This window comes from Acipenser ruthenus, chromosome 14, assembly GCF_902713425.1.
Source record: "Acipenser ruthenus chromosome 14, fAciRut3.2 maternal haplotype, whole genome shotgun sequence".
Classification (NCBI taxonomy): Eukaryota; Metazoa; Chordata; class Actinopteri; order Acipenseriformes; family Acipenseridae; genus Acipenser; species Acipenser ruthenus.
This window is the reverse complement of record NC_081202.1, coordinates 34451240-34465478: the sequence shown is the minus strand read 5'-3', so window position 1 is coordinate 34465478 and position 14239 is coordinate 34451240. Positions and strand designations below refer to the sequence as shown.

At 38.4% G+C, this 14239-nt stretch overlaps 1 protein-coding gene across 2 annotated transcripts in view; it reads left to right on the top strand.

Annotated features, from left to right (window-relative positions):
- LOC117419862 (adiponectin receptor protein 2-like) overlaps positions 1-11197 on the top strand; it is a 76192-nt gene extending 64995 nt beyond the window's left edge. For both annotated transcript variants that reach the window (XM_058986429.1, XM_058986431.1), the window contains 2 exons: positions 2507-2700; positions 5807-11197. In XM_058986429.1, the coding sequence (XP_058842412.1) occupies positions 2507-2700; positions 5807-5935 (323 nt within the window). In that variant the 3' untranslated portion in view covers positions 5936-11197. The remainder of the gene's footprint in view (positions 1-2506; positions 2701-5806) is intronic.
- Positions 11198-14239: the final 3042 nt, after the last annotated feature.

Genomic DNA, 14239 nt, shown 5'->3' with positions numbered 1-14239 from the left:
GACCAGGAACCATATTTTTTAATTATCTAAATCTGTTTTTGAGAATTCAGCATCCCTGTGAGCTTGAGTTTTCAATTCTGCGGCCACCACCACTCCTGCCTCCTGAAAATGCGATGTTGCGGGCTGAAAAATGTTATGACATTAGCAGTTTTGTGAAAAGGGCAAAATCTAACGGCACTCTTTGCCTTTTATTGCCACATTTGTTATCCTCTTTACATATCTGTTACAGATCTTTTTCACATATCCATTTTACTTCATGTTTACAAACCATTCAACACCCTAGACTATGCCTTCTGGGATGGTTTGTTTTTGTTCTCACAACCCCCATTTCTACTTTAATTTGGCCCTTGTGTAACATCTTTACAATATATGTGGTGTAGTATTTTTCTAAAACTGTGTATAAGTAAGCCTTTATTTTGTTGAGTTAAATAGGTTTTCCACTGTTGGTGGTCATTTAAATGGGGACCCTGTTCCTGGCTACTTGCTTATAGACAGATGTGTTTGGATCAATCTGTGATTTGTAGAATGCAAAAGGGTGCAGTGTTCTGCAGTTTTAGTGTGAGGAGTGATTTATCTGTGGGAAACAGTTTAGAGTAGAATTTTAAGTTCCACACCGTCGCCTTCTCTGGAACCTGAAACTTTATTTTATTGCTGTGGATTAGCTAATAGGCCACATATAAACATGCTTGGGTAATCAAGTTATGACTTTTTATAGAGGCAATTTATATTGTGCTCCAAACTGTCCCAGCCGGTATTTATGGTGCTATTGTAGGAAACAGTTCTGGTGCCTGGCACTGGAGTTTGCTGCTTAACACCCAATTAAAATATGCTTGCAGTAAAAAGCTGTACATTATACCGCTTTTAACATTTGCTCTCTTTTTTTAGGAATCAACACATCAATTGGCCTGATCGATAGATGTGTTAACACAAGCCAGGGATATTTGTTGTCTGCAATTCTTTATTAACAAATTTAATGTATTTTAGAACTGAACTACGACAGCCACAGACAAAAGAAAACTAGACAGAAAAGTGTGCATTATCATGTGGCTAATTTAAATACCACATGACCTTAAGCATATATCAACTGCAATTGTATTATAATCTGTACTTCTACAGTGAAGTCATCTGACATTAGAGGAATGTACAACAAAGTAACTCCCAAAAGCAAACAAACAAGAACAATGGCAGTCAAACATGAAAACGGTAGGGGTGCTTGGAGCACAGTGCATTGTAGTTTTATAATGGAGACTCCCACTGCAATATATATGTAAATAAACTACAAATACAGACAACCTTAGAGGCCAAATGGGATGGACCTGAATACAATACAAAACACACTTAAAAGATTCAGATTCATTGTAGTAATTATTTTGTTTAGTTGTAAACCCCTTGAAACAAACTTATACATGATACTAGTGTTATATGACAAGGTCATCCCCCACAAGGAGAAAAATTAGGTGTAACCTGTTATTCAAATGGGCATTTTTACCACTTTCAGGCTTGTTCTCACCATGTGGGGCTGCATGAGTTACACAACGCTGCTTTTGCATGCACACAACACCTGCCCTGCTGGTTTATAGTTTATGGGACTTTAAACGATTATTGGTCATAAACTAGCTCCATTGTCATGACCATTGTAAACTTAAGTTTCAAGTCTTTTATGGCCAAGATATAAATGCATAGTCTTGCCTGGGGGTCTTTTTCATGAGAATTGAAGGACCACTTATTTTCAAACCTGAATGAAATGCATTGTATTAATGCAATGTACTGTTAAATATGTGCTCGTATCATATTTCATAAAACAAACAAACAAACAAACAAAAAACATTCATGGGCATCAGCTGTTGATTAGACCATATTACTGTGGTTTCCTTTGGTTTTTGTTCATTTCCGTTTTTGGCATAGACTGCTATGAAGGACTAGTATGCCTGAGTAACATATGTCTGACACATACTGAGGTCATAAACGCTGATACATATGTTGTTTTTATTTTTATTTTTTTATTTTAGTTTTGTTTTGTATTGCAAAATAAAAAAAATAATAATCTGAGGGACCTGTGCTGAAGCAAAGTCTCCTGAGAGTACTGGTTCCTAAACCCTTACACACACGCTTACTTCACACAACTAGTTATAAGAAACATTTCAATGTTAAAGCAAAACAATGTCAAAACGGGTTTTATTGGATCAACTTGAAAAAATTGCTTGAAAACTTAGCAATCAACTAGTTGCTTCAGCAATTGTCCAAATAAGTTCCATCATAAGCTACTAACAACCAAACGAGCAAGATGTGCCGAATGGCCTCCTCACGTTTGTAAACATTCTTATGTTTAGACATAAACCGAAATACTACACTGACATTGACAGAAAACCTAAACATTCCTTCCAGAGAAGCTTTATAGTTTTGTTTTGATTGAGTATGAAGGGGTGAATTCTATAAATCTTACAGCAACATCAGACAGAGACACTTCACTGAGAATGCTCTAACTGTTGTCTGGTGTTCCCTACAGGTCTGTTTGTGGGTCTGGGGCTGAGCGGGGTGGTACCCACTTTTCACTTCATGATCTCTGAGGGTTTCCTGAGGGCAACCACCATGGGCCAAATGGGCTGGCTCTTCCTCATGGCAACACTTTACATCACCGGAGCCTGTTTGTACGCCGCCCGCATCCCCGAGAGGTACTTCCCTGGAAAGTGTGACATCTGGGTAAGTTTCTATTTCTCTGTGCTAGATAACTACATTAGAAATATCTAGGCTGGAGCCTGGCACTCTGCCTTGGCTCTATAAGGCAATATTGCACACATCAAGGGCATATTATCTGTGTTGCCGCTCGAATTCAGGAAAAAAAAAAAAAGAACTGAAATAGAATAAATTAGAGATTGAAAAATTATTAAGCTGACCAAGTGCTATTTTCACTAAGTGCATGCGAGCCCTGAAAGCTTTGTGCATGCTGCAAACAGCCCTTTACTGTTTGCAAACCCACCACTCATGAGCTGGAAACTGAATGACAGGAGTAAATGCTGTATTCCACAGCGGTGATGGGAGGGTAAGCCCTTTCTCTCAAAGCGTGTATTTCAGGGCTGGTTGTCTTTGGCAGCATGTTGAAAAGCATCACCTGTCACAGGGCTTGAGTAGTGTTTCCAGGGAAACGGAAGCGCTCCTGTGTTAAGGAGAGCCTTAGGTCTATTTTCAGGCCTGCTGATTGAACCCAGATGTCTGGGAGCCGCGTGCACCTGAGGCCTGGGCTACAGACGCAGCCAGCAGTCCATGACTCGGGAGTGGGGTCACTGAGCCTGAGTATTCATTTGGGGAAGGGATGGCTTTATGGGAAACTGGGCTAATTCACATCCATTTCGTACAAGTGGAAACATTGACACGGCAAAGCGATGAGCTCATGCCATAGCCACGACTATTCTTATCATTTTTTATTATTAGTGTTATTAATTGAATGGGTATTTCTTCCATTCATGGCAGCTGGATCTGACATGCTTCAAATGCAGCTGCCCATTCCTTGTGTCACACTGTTGGTTTTGTGTACTCCACGTCTGGCTTGGATTTTCCATTTTAGAATTGCACATGTTGTTAAATCCCTAATGTCAAGTCATTTTATTTTTTAACAGCAAGTTTCAATTATAACAATGTTTGTCAACGACATCTCCCTAATGGAGAAAAATGAGATCCAAGGTCATCAAAATCGGCATTTTACCACCTTCAGACATGCTCTCACTATGTGTGTGAGTCACATACTCTTCAGACATGCTCTCACTGTGTGTGAGTTACATACTCTTCTTGATGCACACACAACACCTGTTCTGCCACCCTGCATCATAATTTGTTTATGTGCAGTAAAATCAACCACAAATGAAGGAAGCAACTCTCCAAACGACCAAATAGTAAAGTGGTACCTGTCGCAGGAAATATCATGTTTACCATAATATAGTGCACAATATAAATAGTGTTTTGAAGCAGTACATTGACAAACACCAGACATTCTCAAATATATGATTTTTAAAATATTTAAGGTGGCGACTAGTCGATGTATTCGACTGTTTTTATTAATTTTGTTTTTACTCAAATTTGTTGTCGTTCTATCTCTAGTTGTACTTTGGTCAAAAGCAGGGGGTTAAATTATCTAGGAATGAGAATGAGCCTAAAGCCAGAAAATGAAGTAAGCCGAGCAATGTAATGTAAGCTAAAATACAAAAAAAATGCAGCGTGCAAGGTATTTCTGTCCTGGGTGTGCAAGCGTTTACTTTTCCACTGTTTACATGGAACTCTTTAAGACATAACAAATGCCGCCTCGTCTGATTCTTCAAGTCCGAGTCCATTTCCAGCTGGGTGTTCTGAGCATGCCTCTGTAATGTGCTGCTGTGAAATACCTTGCTATGGCCACTGCAATACCAGGGGTTTCCCATTGCAGTAACTCTCTCATGGAAATGTTTTCAGCCTGCCATTTGCTTGATCCATAATTCATATTTTCAGAAACAGAAATGTGGTGGGGTTTCTGTGGAATGGTGAGATCAGATAGTGGACATGGGGGCTGACCGTATTCCCATACATCTCATCTGAAAGGCAGAACCAATGAAGAGCACAATAAACCAAACCTTCAACAGTACACACAGGGACATAGGAAAGTGTGCAGTGTGGAGTGAAGTGTGTCCTGTGGTCAGGAGCCCTTTGGTTTGAAACCTGGTTGTACTGAGTAGAGGTCTTCACGGGTCTACTCGGACCCGAGGACTCAAGAACCGAACGGGTTTTCGGGTACAAAATTGTCACGGAACACTCGGGTCGGGTTGGGTTCGATTTTGTTTACTCAGTAATACACAAACTGTCGATTTACTATTAAAGAGGCTCTCTTTGGTACTAAAAGTCATTGTTTATAATTCCTGTTGTGTGGATTGGCTTCCCCCAGTAACACATGACATGGCTTGCAGAGCGCAGCAGCAGACACGTGACCCATATGGAAGGTGCTTCTTTTGAGATCATTCTTAAAAGTCGGAGTAATGGATTTGTTTATGAAGGACGTGAAAGAAAAACTTAAACAAATTCAATGAACAAAAGCTCACAGAAAAATGCAAGTCTGCGGTGTGGGAATCATTTGTTGTTATTGTGGACAAAGAAGGAAAACAAGTTTTGCAAAACACACATTTTACATCTCAATTCCATTTGCTCTTGTGTTAAATTTGTAATAAAATCACACACTTATGAGATAGTACTTCAGTTCATTTGATTCAGATAATGTATTTGTCTTTGAATCTTCTACACAAACACATTATATATTTAATTTTACAGTCCTCTGTGTAGGTTCATGATTGTCTAGTCTAGTCTAGTCAGTGCATATACTAAGCTGGGGAAAGGAAAAGCGTTCCACTGTTTTTTCGGGTTGATTCATTTGGACCTGTGAAGACCTCTAGTACTGAGTTGCTGATCTTGACTGGGGGGGCCCACAGTGAGCACTGCATTGACCTTTTCACTTCTGCGGGTTGAGGATATAAAGTCAACATGACTTATTTCACATTATTGTGCTTCAGTAACTGCTACTGGTCAGGCCTACACAAATCCCATAGAACAGGGTCATCAAGCAGCGCTGTTCTTTCGATTGAATCAATCCCTAGTTATAGGTATAAATTATAGAATATATAAAATGACAGCAGTGTTTTAAGACTGTAATTAATAAGGCACAGCTCAGGGATTTAATGGAGAAATTAGAAAAGAGAGCTAATCTGTCTCTCTTACTTACACAGTCAGTGTTGGCAGCGTTATGATGATATGTTTGCTTATCTTTCCTTCTCTGTTTTTCCCCTCCTCGCAGTTCCATTCCCATCAGCTGTTTCACATCTTGGTGGTGGCGGGGGCTTTTGTCCATTTCCACGGAGTGTCGAACCTGCAGGAGTTCCGCTACACGGCGGGGGGCGGCTGCACGGAAGGCAACGCGCTCTAACCAGAGTGGCAGATTGAGTCTGAAACATACGTGCAGGAAGTATCCATTGTGGTCAAGAGGATGATGAATCTTTTATCCAAGTGGAGAAACAGCAACGTTGAAAATGACTTGGTTTGGCCAGTCCGGGCTTGCCACACTCCTTGGAAGAATTGGTTAAAAAAAAGATATATATATATATATATATATATATATATATATATATATATATATATATATATATATATATATATATATATATATATATACACACACACACACACACAAAGTAACTACAAATTATATAAAAAAAAAAGAAAACTTTTGATTTTACCGAAATGTTATATTTATTTCAAATACGAGAACAGACAAAAAAAGCAAGCTGTTAAAAGTTCACATTTTAAAAGGTGACATTTTTTTTTTGTTCACAAGATCTAGCTGCTTGTAATCATAAAGAAGAGGTTTTTTGTAAATAAGATTTCTAACTTTCAGTTACATAGATTTATATTATAAAAAAATCAGAAAAAAATAATTGGGGGTGGGGGGGGGGGGGGAATACATAAATAAATAAATGTACAAACTTTTTTTTAAAAGAAAGTGTTCGCTAGAGTACCACACACACTGTTAATGTCGACTTTGCACAATGATGTGGCCTGTCATGCAGCAGGCCAGAGAAATGAGTGTGTCCCAGCTGCATAGAGGTGTGGGGGTCATCACCCAAATGTACACTGCCTGTGTGAATGGGCCTGTGAGGGGGTAGAGACCTGCTCAGGGTTTATAGGTGCTGTATAACTTAAGAACAGTGTCTCTGCCTCTTAAAGCTACCATATCCCAAGAAAAATGACTTTCTAGACAGATCCTTTCACGATTATGCAAAGTGTTCTCCGACCACAGTCTCACCTGCTTGTAACGGCCACTCAGGAGACCATCTGAAAGGGGTCTTATATGTAGGGGATTTTAAAATGGGGATGTATTTTCAGGGATTTTCTAGACAGGCTGGTCTTGAATACAGGTTTGACTATTTACAGATGTCTTGTATGATCCAGTCTACTGCAGCGTTTCCAGGGGGAACAAAAAAAACCCAAAACAACCTAGTCACAGGCTTTCTCTGTCTCTTTTTCTCTCCTGTTCTGTTTGAGGCATGGCAGAAGTAGCAATGTAGTTCACTCGATGCAGATTTCCACTTTAATCAACAGCCGTCCTTTTTGGGGGTTCCGCTTACCCATTGCCCCCACTGCGGAGACGAGGCCTGGAAGCTTTTCCATTGTCTGAGGCGGTGGATTCATGTGGGATGGGGACGACAGCAGGTGCTTCCGTCCATTCCCCATCCTGCCTTCACAATTCACTTTTTGGTTTCTAAACAGGTCCAGCTGCGGTCACACCCACGGTAGTGTTATCTCCAGAGCCAAGATTCATCTTTAGGTTTTCTGCCATGTTTAAACTCTTTCTCTGCGTTTTTAGTTTTGGCACCAGAAGTGATTCGCACTTGTAACATTTCTCTTGTTATTTTAAGAAAGGTGGAATGAGGGTCGAGAAAAGAGCTTAAACCAAACAAATGGCATCAGGTTGAATTAATGGCAGCACAATAAAAAAGTACCATTGGACATCCATTCTCCATAAAAACCAATAGCCTACAGACCAACAGAGACTGCTTTTCTAGTTTCACAGTGCACTGATTTACCAAGACTGCCGTTAAATACGGTATGCATACCAATTTTAGTCAACTGATTAGCTGTAGGCGAACTAAAAATGATCTGTATTTAGATATGTTTGTTTTTGTTTGTTTGTATAATACACTTCTATATTTACTGGTCCACAGATATGTTCTCAAAAAAGATAACTTAGCAATGCTTTCAGAGAGAAAGAAGAAAAATAAATTTCATTAGTTTGTAGAGATAATCTGGTAATGCACAGTAAGGTGGAATCAAACTACCACAAAGCTCTTATATGTATGTATGTATGTATGTATGTATAGCTATGGCCAAAAGTTTTGCATCACTCTATAGAATGAACTATTTTTTTCTTCATAAAGTCGAATTAAGCCTGCTGAATAGTTTTACGTTAATGTAGTGAATACATATATCACTGTTTAGTTTTCCTGACACAACAAAAAACTGACAAATTGAAAAATGTGCCCTTTTGAAATCTAACATGAAATACTGTATGGCTTCCAGTAGATTTTTTTTTATTTTTTTTTATCATTTTGTAGTTTCTTTGATTACACAATGTTAAAAGATCAAAATTATGTTCATATAGTTTATTTTGTATTTCCTAAAATAATACACTTTTGGCCATAGCTGTGTGTATTTGTTTCATTTGTGTGTGATACTGGTAAATTCTACAGTAGATCTAGAATAGTGGCCTCTTAATATTTCTGTTTCACTTGATACCCTGTCAGGCATGTACACAGGTGAATTCAGGCTGAAACGTTTCTTATAATTTCACTGCTCTTAGTTTATGCTTCATTAACACTTTCTCCCAAAATCGAGCTCCGTTAAACAGCATAATAATGCCCTAGGTCTGGGGTTAGTTTGTCTTTTGGTACAAAAAGTGCCATGTTGTTGGTTTCTGGATCCACTGCCTGTCTCATTGTTTAGTTGTTTTTTCAGACAGCACAGGGCTGAAGCACAGTCACTGTGGGGAGTTTCAAGTGGCTCTTCTTGAACATATTTTGGATTAGTTAAGAGATTTGAGTTTATATTTTATTTACATTGGTGCTCAAATCAAATTTCTGGTGTGAAATAGAGAATCTGTAATGAGCTAGAGGATTGGGAGAAGATTGGAAACAAATAGATTTTCTTTTTTTTAAACTTTATGAACAGGCAAGTTTCACATTCTTCTAGCTCATAACGAATGTTGTCACCTTGATTTTTCAGTGTGATCAATGGCATCAAGTCCTTAGATTGACAGATTTTTAAAATGTATTGTAAGAAGCTGATTTGCCGGGATGTCTCTCTACAGCTCGGACGTGTTTTGGTTTTTTTTGTAAAAAACAATCTCATTGCTTTTTACATGGAAAACCTTATTTTGCACGTGTGTGAAATAAGGTTTTGGGTATTTGAGTAAAATGCAATAATATGAAGAAAAAAATAGGTTTGAGGGTCTTGCTGGAATTTCTAGATTTATTTATTAATATATTTTTTTCATATGTGTATAATTTGGTTTTGGGTTCCACTGAAGTTTAAAAAAAAAATTGTCAAACCTGCTATAACAACCACTCAAGAGACCATCATGGTTTAACATGGAGAAATACATACTAGTGTACAGGGTTACATTAAAGTGGTTTAATAAAATATATTGGTGGTCTTTTGAATAAAGGTTTGACTGAAATTCATTGATGAGGTACATTTATATGCTATATTAAACATGGCCACAAAAATATGTAATTCATTTTTAGTTAATTTGCAAACAGCAGCATTTCTATAAAACACTAAATGGAATAAAAATCGTAATAATTTATTTTGGTCAATAAGGAATACACTGAATTATAACCAAATGCAGCAGTTATAAATGGTAAAAGAGAACGCCCATTTGTAACTAACGGGGGTCCTCATTAGAGCTTAAAAATTCTAAGGCTATTTGTTTTCACATACTAATAAAGAGGAAAGATACCGTAAATATGCATCCTCCTATAAGTTATCCTTATGTTTCTAAAACAGTTTTTGCTGCGAGTCTGTTTTGCCTTTAACCTTTCTAAAGCGAGAGAGTACCATTTTCTTCTAGGCTTGTGTCCATTTCATTGTTTAACAGAGCACTGTGCTGCAGTCCAGTGTTAGTCATATCAATATTGCATCACCTGGTCATGACTAATCCCAATTATAGGTGTATGTGCAACTGAACATTTCCAAGTTTTATTGTCTAAATGTGTGTTATCTAGAATGAAGACAATGGTCAAGGAGACTGATTCTGGATGTAGTGAAATATCCAAATCCATATTGCCTCCAGTGTCAGACACAGATGGAAAGACTAAAGCAATCGGCAAATGTAAACATATGTTGTCCATTGTAAATGTTTTCTGATAGAGCCTTGTGTCATTTGCGGTCTTTTTTTTTAATGCATCCTATGGAAAATGGATCCAGTACTTAATGGATAAGCCACACTTTGATGGTAAACTTTAAAATTAGTAATGAGAAATGCAAGATGAAGCAATACTAATTCATCATTCAGTATGTTTCCTGACCCTGTTACCATGGGGCTGTTTGATTTCAATGTGATCTGATCTTTCTTGACAACAAGCTTGGTAAAACTATGGAACACCTAACATTGTGACGCACATTATAACAAGAATAGGTGACTTTATCTTTTATTGGTAACAAAGGCAAAACTGGAAAACTTGTATTAAACGAAAATGTACTTACTAATTTTTGTGTTCTATAATCTAATCATAACTATTTAATGTGTGTTGGGCTATTGTTTTCTAATGGATTCTGTTCATAACACTGGTTTTTTGTTGTAAATTCAAATCCTTAATATACGTTCTGCAGGAAAAGAATGCAACACAATTGGACACCTCCATGCATTGAACCTAGCTAGCCCTTGAGTGCGATTCATTTTTTTTAGTTCTTAAGGTCTTAAAGCACTGTGGGTCAGATTCATAAGCATTTACTCTAGAGAAAGGTTTGCATCAGTTTAGTGTACAGTAACAGAAAACTACATTTAAAATTAGGTTATTTAATAGAACATTTGTAATATTTAATTTGTTTTTCTAAAAGATGTAATATTACAATGTTATATTAAGTAGTGTTTTAGATCGACTACATCTAGATCTTGGTGCTTTTATTGCTGGTTTGTTTGAAATGTAGTAAATGGTTTTGCTCAAAATGAACAGACCTGGATTGCACTTTTAAATTGACTAATATATATCTGTGAGACATGTGTTGAGTATTGGTGAGGGCTCTGTTTGGTTATTCCAGATTGATCCACAGTGTCAAGTTGTCTGCCTCTTGTTTGACGCTCGGGAGGCTAATCAGTTTCTTGAAACTCAACACTCACCAATGGCTTCAGTCCTACCCATAGGTTTCACAGGTAGTGTTTGGTCTTTGCCTTGTTAGGAAACCTGTGTTTTGTTTAGTGTGTGTCTGGTGTTTTAAAGCAAAGGGTGTCTCTGTGTTTTCTTCCTCCAAAGTAAAATAGAGGCCTTGTTAAATTTCCTGAAGCAAACGCATTCAAGAAACGGCTATTGTTGTGTGAAACGTTGACTTTGAAGAGGTGTGTGATTGAGATGGGATCTTTCGATCTGCTATATTATTGTTCTTCTAATAAAGTATTTTTTTGAATCTGTAAAAACACGTGTTGTTTTCGTTATTTTTAAAAGTTTATTTCTGAAAATATACCATATGGTAGCTCCATTAGAAGTGAAACTATCCACAGTAAATATTTTATTTTTGTCTTGTCACTTGTAGGAAAATTCCCATCTTTAAACCCTTTGTCCTTTCAAGGTTTCTTGAAAACTAATGGTATTAGGACCCCTCCACCTCGTACCAGTTTAGCTGCATCTTGCTGTGTGGCAGAGATTACGTGAGGCCTCAAGGTGCTTTGCATGTGGTCTGCAACTGGATCAAAGAGGCAAGTAGGAGATCGCAGTCAAGAATGCAATTGGATTGAAATCCAGGGATTGGGCACCTCGGATCCTGGACAGTGTGTCAGATGAGCCATCTGGGGATACATTCAGCATTATATAAACAATATTCAGAATTTCATATTTTGAATTTGCTGGATCTCAGACTCCCAGTACTGTTCCACAGCTATGACCAAGCATTTTGCATCACCTAGAATTTTAGGATTGAGACATAATTTAACAAAATATACAGCATCATGTAATCAAAGAAACTACAAAATGCTATCGCAAAAGTCTACCGGAAGCCCTAATAGCACAGTATTTCATGTTAGATTTAGAAATGTCACTTTTGTTTTCCTTTTTTTGTCAATTTTTCGTTAAGTATATAGAAAACTACAAAGTGTTATGTAATTCAATATTTTAATGTAACATTATTCAGCAGGTTTAATTCGACTTTATGAAGCAAAATTTGTTAATTTTGTAGGGGATGCAAAACTTTTGGCCAATCTGTAGACACTTTAGGAACTGGAGTTCAGCCTTAAAGATACAGTGTGCAAGCAGCCAGTTCTAATTTAGAAGTGTTCACTGGGGACACCAGTCACAGTGTAATGCACTAGGACCCACAGAATTGCACTGAAGAACCCTGCTAGTATTCTGCAACCCTTGAAAATCAAGAGCGAGATACACAGTGCACAGTAAGCAAATTAAATGTGTTGCATTAACCTGGAAGAGGAATTCCAGTTACTTAAAAACCCAGGTTTATTCTTGAAGCTACACCCTTAGAGGAGTTTACTGCAGTATACCGTGAAAATAAAGCACAGAAAAACATTGTATTTTTTGGAATGGAAATCTAGGAAGAGAACGAGAGTGTGTGTAGATTGTTGCTGTATTGTGCACTAGGCCTGTATACTATCTTCTTGCACTTCTGTAAAAAAAAAAAAGGTTCCTGCAAAGTAAAAAAAAAAAATCAATTAAGCACTCCAACAAAGCTCAGCTTTAATCTAAAATATGATTCCACCTCATTCTTCCAAAGTTTCCCCTTTGGTCTTTACTCCATTGGAAGACCAGACCTTGTTTACATTCATTAAAATGTATCTGCGCTGCAGCTGCTACTACCTGCAGCAACCAGTTCTTTCATTAATGCCATGTTCAGGTGTTCATGCAGAAAACAGCTAGGGAGCTTATTTTTCCCAATGTGGGCTTATATGGTGGGGGGGAAACAAGGCATGGAAAAGAAAAAAAGACGTGTTTTAAACAGCCATTACTGCAAGGGGTCCTCCCTCTCCCTTCAAACCTTCATGGGCTTTGCTGCAGGGTTGGGTGTTTATATTCCATTCATAAGTGACTGGCTCCCTCTTGTGGAAACAATGAGACACTACATGGAGAAGTTGCATTTCATCATTATCAGGAGATGAATGACAGTCCTTTCTGATTTAGGCATTGTGTCTAAATGGTCCATCGCCAATAATCTTAAATCTCTAAGACATGTACCGCAACAAATGAGCAAAGTCAGCCGTTGTTTTGTAAACTAAGACCAAAAAAGGCACAGTATTGTAATTCATTAAAAGCATGCTGGGAATTGTAAAGTCTGTGGAACATGCACCCATACCCAGCCTTGTTTACTGCTCTAGCAAAACAGGCAAGCAATTCAAGCGATTCTGGATTCTGCCAGAGAGTTCTGGAAAAGAGAGATTCCCACTCACACTGAACAAACATGCAGGCCTAGATCCCCCCCAAGGAAGGACCATGAAGTGTGTCCCATTATAGCAGCCCCATTGTTCTCCCTAAATTACAATGTTAATTTCTCTAGCCAAAGCTACTCCTTCGATCCCAGCGCAAGCTGCTTTACATCCTACAGCCTAACAGCAGCTTGACACGCTACCAGCCCCTGGAGGACAGTGGCCAGCCCTACACCTTGTGGTGCTGGGGGGATGGAGCATTCATTGCCCATTTCCTAGGGTGACCAAATGTCTCCATATTTACCAGGCATTTTGGAACTTGTATCATATTTAACACATCCAATGCATCCAAGAACCTTTTACCTGTGTCTTTTTTTATTCTTTAGGAGATACAGGCCTACAAGTACCAGAATGCCCCGGTGAACCTGGAGCCATGTGGTCACCCTTGTTTTACCCCATTCGCAAAAACTGCTTACTAACTCATATTATCTGTTGGGGTGTCGAGTGGTTATTGTAGCTGAAAGGATGCAAGGCAACAGAAGTATAGTGAAACTATGGTTAGCTTTTATTTTCTCCAAACAAAGAAGTCAAGAACAGGACTTTTAAAATTACTATTTACAAATATAAATAATGGCAGGTAAAACACAAGGCTACGAAACAGGGCCTGTTTGCTATCCTCCAGCCTCCCTCTAACTAATCGCTCGACTGAGCTTTTCCTACCCTTTGGTATGGGTAGCTCCTCCCCTCAACTCAACCATTACCATGAGAACTACAAGCATAATAACAATTATTTATGGCCATCCAGTATTGATCCTTTGCCATGCTAACATTAATTTTCATTTGCAATTCAGAATTCATAAAATAGCCATACACCTCCCTTTATGTATTATTTAAACATCACAAACAGTAATTATACATAAAAGGATTCCCCCCCCCCCCCACACACTCTGTTGTCTGAAGAGGTGTGTCTTGAGGAGGCGCCGGAAGGTGGTCAGGGACTGGGCAGTCCTGACATCCGTAGGAAGGTCATTCCGCCACTGCGGGACGAGGGTGGAGAAGGAGCGGGCTCTGGAGGCAGGGGAGCGTAGAGGA